This window comes from Dunckerocampus dactyliophorus, chromosome 5 (genome assembly GCF_027744805.1).
Source record: "Dunckerocampus dactyliophorus isolate RoL2022-P2 chromosome 5, RoL_Ddac_1.1, whole genome shotgun sequence".
In the NCBI taxonomy this organism is placed as follows: Eukaryota; Metazoa; Chordata; class Actinopteri; order Syngnathiformes; family Syngnathidae; genus Dunckerocampus; species Dunckerocampus dactyliophorus.
In genome coordinates, this window is record NC_072823.1 from 32618056 (window position 1) to 32624055 (window position 6000).

The following is a 6000-nucleotide window of genomic DNA, read 5'->3' on the forward strand; positions in this document are numbered from 1 at the left end:
CTGCAGGGGAGAGGGGGCGAGCTGGTGTCGGCTTATTAATAGCCCCCCGGCTCGGTGACTCTGTGTTGGAGTCATCCCCGGTTGACGAGAGGGTCATTTCCCTACGCATTCGGGTTGGGGAAAGGGTCCTGATTGTCGTTTGTGCGAACGCACCGGACGGCAGTTCAGAGTACCCAGCCTTCTTGAAGTCCATCAGAGGGATGCTGGAGAGCACCCCAACTGGTGACTCCGTCGTTTTGCTGGGAGACTTCAACGCCCATGTGGGCAATGATAGTGTGACCTGGAGGGGCGTGATTGGGAGGAACAGCCTACCTGAACCCGTGCAGTGTGATGTGGTTGGACTCCTGTGCGAACCACAGTTTGTCCATCACAAACACCATGTTCCAACATAAGGATGTCCATAAGTGCACATGGCACCAGGACACCCAAGGCCGCAGGTTTATGATGGACTTTGTCGTCGTATCATCAGACCTGCGTCCGCATGTTCTGGACACACGGGTGAAGAGAGGGGCTGAGCTGTCAACTGATCACCACCTGGTGATGAGTTGGATTAGATGGCGTGGGAGGATGCCGGACAGACCCAGGAGACCCAAAAGTGTAGTGAGGGTGTGCTGGGAACGTTTGGCAGAGTCTCCTGTTTGTCGAGTCTTCAGCTCTCACTGCCGGCAGAGCTTCGGTCGGCCTCAAAGAGGGCAAGAAAGGGGAAGCAGCGCCTCAGAAAAGGGAAGCAGTGCCCGGCCCACACAGTTTACAGTGGAGACGGGGGGCCTGCTGACCTCGACTGAGGATATAGTCGGACAGTGGATGGAATACTTTGAGGCCCTTCTCAATCCCAATGACATATCTTCCATAGAGGAAGCAGAGTCTGAGGACACAAACGCGGACAGTTCCATCACCGTGGCTGAGGTATCTGGGGTAGTCAAAACGCTCCCCAGTGGCAAAGCTCCGGGAGTGGACGAGTTTCGGCCTAAATTCCTCAAGGCTCTGGATGTTGAGGGACTGTCTTGGCTGACATGTCTCTTAAACATTGGGTGGAAGTCGGGAACAGTATCTCTGGACTGGCAGACCGGGGTGGTGGTCCCCCTTTTCAAGAAGGGTGACTGGAGGGTGTGTTCCAACTATAGGGGGATCACACTCCTCAGCCTCCCTGGGAAAGTCTATTCCAGGGTGCTGGAAAGAAGGGTACGACCGTTAATCGAACCTCGGCTACAGGAGGTGCAATGTGGCTTTTGTCCTGGTCGCGCAACACTGGACCAGCTCTACACCCTTGCAAGGGTACTGGAGGGTATTTGGGAGTTTGCCCAACCGGTCTACATGTGCTTTGTAGACTTGGAAAAGGCAGTGTCCCTCGCGGTGTCCTGTGGGGGGTGCTCCGGGAGTATGGGATTGTTGGCGCTACAACGTGCCATTCAGTCCTTTCTAGGCACAGCCAAGGTGGCGAGGGAGTCCAGTTCGGGGGCCTTAGGATCTCGTCTCGGCTATTTGCAGGCGATGTGGTGCTGATGGCCTCATCGTGCTGTGACCTGCAGGTTTTACTGGGACGGTTTGTATCTGAGTGTGAAGCTGCTGGGATGAGACTCAGCACCTCCAAATCTGAGGCTATGGTTGTCAGTCGGAAAAGGGTGGATTGCTCCCTCCGGGTTGGGAATGAGGTCCTGCCCCAGGTGGAGGAGTTCAAGTATCTCGGGGTCTTGTTCACGAGTGAGGGAAGGTTGGAGCGTGAGGTCGACTGGCGGATCGGCGCAACGTCTGCAGTAATGCGGTCGCTGTACCGGACTGTCATGGTGAAGAGAGAGCTGAGCCTGAAGGCAAAGCTCTCAATTTACCGATCGATCTATGTTCCCACCCTCACCTATGGTCATGACCTTTGGGTCGTGACCGAAAGAACGAGATCGCGGATACAAGCGGCTGAAATGAGTTTGCTCTGTAGGGTGGCTGGACTCACCCTAAGAGATAGGGGGAGGGGCTCAGTCATCCAGGAGGGGCTCAGTGTAGAGCCGCTGCTCCTTCACATGGAGAGGAGCCAGTTGAGGTGGCCCAGGCATCTAGTCCGGATGCCTCCCGGACGCCTCCCTGGTGAGGAGTTCCGGGCATGCCCAGCCAGGAGAAGGCCCCAGGGCAGACCGAGGACACATTGGAGGGATTATGTCTCATAGCTGGCCTGGAAACGCCTTGGTGTCCTCCCGGTGGAGCTGGAGGAGGTGGCCGGGGGCCAGGAAATCTGGGCTTCCCTACTGAGACTGCTGCCCCTGCGACCCGGACAAGCGGAGGAAAATAGAATGGAACGTACAGCTCACCCGAATCATCATCAGCGGCTTTATAATGGTGAATAACGATTCAAAAACTATTGAACGATTCAAAAAAATTGTAAAAACGATTTTTTTGACCAAAAATCTGCAAATTTGCGGGGTCGTGAATGATGAATCGCAAATGTGCGGGGATCCACTGCATGCAAAAGTTCGGTTTGTGTCACCACAAAGCAGAGAAACTCACCTGTAAGACGCACATGCCAAAAGTGTTTCCTAGTATCTTGTGTGTCTCACTGTAGTAACAGTAGCGGATGTTGGTCGCAGCAATGAACAGCTCAAAAGGGTCATCCTGATTCAGATTCAGCGTGCCACTTTTTATTTTCTTCTTCAGCTGCTTCATACGCTTCTTACGATTGCTGTTCCAACACGTGAAGGATAAAGACTTGAAAATTAAAAAAAACAGGTGAGGAAGAGTACATGCAGTATACTCACCTGCTAAAGCCAAGCTCTTTCTTGTAGCACCACAGAACAGACGGTCGCGCTCGGACTGTGGCCTTAGAGAGCATGTGATGCAGAATCACCACCTGGATCACAAACAAAATGTTTCATTACAACTAGGCCTGTCACCATAATCAATAAATAGCACAATAAATAAAAACAAACGTGACAATTTTGCCAGGCTCGATAATTTGACATGTGCGAAATCTCAATATGCGAAATGTGTGTAACAGTGATTGCCCCCTAAAGCTAATAAGTGGTTGGGGCCCCCCCTTAGTAGCAACAACTGCAATCAAGCGTTTGCCATAACTTGCAATGAGTCTCTTACAGCGCTAGGGAGGAATTTTGCAGAAATGTTGTCATTCAGCCACACTGGAGGCTTTTCCAGCATGAAGCTCATTTTTAAGGTCATGCCACAGCATCTCAATAAGATTCAGGTCAGGACTTGGACTAGACCACTCCAAAGTCTTCATCCATTCAGAGGTGGACTTGCTGGTGTGATTTGGATCATTGTCCTGCTGCAGAACCCAAGTTGCTTTCAGCTTGAGGTCACCGACAGATGGCCGGACATTCTCATGATTCCATTTATCACAGCAAGTCTTCCAGGTCCTGAAGCAGCAAAACAGCCCCAGACCCTCACACTACCACCGTCATATTTTACTGTTGTTATGATGAAATGCGGCGTTACTTTTACAGCAGATGTAATGGGACAAACAACTTCCAAAAAGTTCAACTTTTGTCTGGTCAGACCACAGAGTACTTTCCCACAGGTCTTGGGGATCATCATGATGGTTTCCGGCAAAATTGAGATGGGCTTTAATGTTGTTTTTGTTCAGCAGTGGTTTTGGCTGCAGTCCCAAAGCTTTAGAAATGACTTTATAACCTTTTCCACACTAATAGATCTCAATTCATCTCATTATGTTTTAACAGAGGGGGGCAATCACTTTGTCACACAGGGCCATGTAGCTTTGGATTTTTTTTATCTCCCTTAATAATAAACAGTTGCTTTTAAATACTGCATTTTGTGTTCAGTGGTGTTATCATTGACCAATTTAAATTTGTTATTCTGAACATTTATGTAAGTGTGACAAACGTGCAAAAAAATAAATCAAGAAAGGGGCAAAAACATTCTCACACCACTGTAGATGTAAAATGTAAACATAAAACAATTTAAAAAGGTCCATGTGCATTCAGAATGCTTAAAGTCCATAATACGATACTTAAAATAATTCAAAGTAATGAAAGCATCCACCTGGAGTTGTGAAAAGAGCGTATTTAATTTTAAAAAAGGTGCAAAATAATTTTTTCAACCTCGGTCCCAGCATGTGGGATATTAAGAACTATGGCAAATTTCAGCATGTGCGGAGCGACTTAAAAAAAAATAAAAATAAATTGGTATTCTGCTCAGAGCAAACCCCAAAAAACGCAGCAGAACATTACCTGATCTCTCCCACGGTCTCCCACCACCACAAACATAGTACGATGCTGCAGAGCGACTCCATTCTCTATCTGGATACGAATCCGGTTGTCAACCTTCTTGCGGACGGTTGCCATTGTTTTCCTGGGAAATGATAGAGAAGGAACATGACACACTTCATCACCTCATCAACCGTTAAGAGTGCGTCTGAAGTGCGGTCCGGGTGCCACTGGCACATTCTAAAAATGTAATTAAACAACATTGCAAAATCAACAGTAATTTCACAAGCATAAAGTCAAAATATTAAGAGAAAACAAAGTTGTAATTTAACAAGAAAAAGTCGTCGTAAATAACTAATGATTTGAATACTGTCACAGAATGAGGGAAAATGTCATTTTAGTAGCAGTCGAAAAAACTGTGATTCATCTGATTAAAATCTTTACTCATTTGACAGCCCTAAAATAAATTACTCACACAATAAATGAAAACAAACTGGATAATGTCGTGCCTACAGTATGTTGCCACGCGCATGCACGTCTGTTCTCCTTGTCTCGCGCCTCCAAACAGGCAGGAAGAGAGTTGACTTTGTGCATTGATTTCTGTACCTTGCCGCGTTTGTTCCTTAGAACAATGGCATGAATGGAGTGAGCCCTTTTGTCAGTCAGTCTCATTGGGTGGAGCCGGGGCTGCTAGCATACACACAGCACGCAGGAGAGTGTCACGTAATGGAAATTAAATTAATAGATTGTAATATAGTAATTTTATTTTTTACATTGTACTTTTATTAAAAGTAATGTGAATATCTTGTCTCTTCTCGTAGACCCAATCTCGTGTATCTATCATCTCGTGAACTAGGTGTCACCTGACACCCTGATAATTATGTTATTGTGAACGTAAAATACATATTTTTAAACATTTCCCATGTATTCTTATTACTCTAAAAAAGGCAACAGACTAAATTCAGCTTTGTGTCAAATAGTACAAAATGTGTTTCACACAGGGGGAAAAAATAAACAGTTGGGTCAGTTGGCCCTGCCCTGCCAACAATATCTTAACATAAGCCTAGTCAATGTGAAAGATCAATTTATGTTTAATAAATCTGATATTGTTCATTATAATACACATTGATTTATTGCCTGTGTTTGTTTAAAAATAAATAAGAGAATCTAATTGCAGATTAAATCGCAATATTGAGGGATAAAAAGGGTCATTATTTGTTCAGTTCTAAAAAGATGGGACACATGAAAGTTCACTTGTTTTGCTTTTCATCTTTTTAGTCAAATCAGACAATGGAGTCATCTACTTGCCACCCACCCCCAACCCAAGACAGACAGACAGACAGACAGACAGAGACACACACCACAAGTAGATTGCAGTCCTGTGGGAAACACTGACCTACCACAACTCAAGAAAAATGATCCCAAATATCCCAATCGATTGTTACTCTTTAAAATGCAATTTCGCCTAAAATATACGAATGAATACCAAATCCCTAAAAACGCTGTGCATACGGAACGTAGAAACACGTGACATTTTTAAAGTTTTATATACAGATTGCAAGGACAGCCGTAATAAAGAATGAAAGAGGAAACAAGGCATATATCACATAATATTCACACATCACAGCGTTACCATTACTTCACTTAGAAAAGTGTAGCAAAGCATAATTGTCTAGTTCTCATTTGGGCTTACAAATAGAAAATATACATTCGGAGTAATTAATTCCAGTTACCGTTTATCGCTTCCTTAAATCCCACAATTCTAGACAATGCAGTTTAAATGCGATCAGCCATCACTCTTGTTAATAAACTCACGTGGAAGGAGACGCGTTTGACG

The 6000-nt window shown here is 45.6% G+C and overlaps 1 protein-coding gene across 1 annotated transcript in view; it reads right to left on the reverse strand.

Annotated features, from left to right (window-relative positions):
• Nucleotides 1-6000, reverse strand: part of nat10 (N-acetyltransferase 10) — a 52644-nt gene extending 46644 nt beyond the window's left edge. The window contains exons 1-4 of the mRNA XM_054777418.1: nt 5897-6000; nt 4188-4308; nt 2742-2833; nt 2494-2665 (exon numbers count right to left, since the gene is read on the reverse strand). Of these exons, the coding sequence (XP_054633393.1) occupies nt 2494-2665; nt 2742-2833; nt 4188-4301 (378 nt within the window). The 5' untranslated portion in view covers nt 4302-4308; nt 5897-6000. The remainder of the gene's footprint in view (nt 1-2493; nt 2666-2741; nt 2834-4187; nt 4309-5896) is intronic.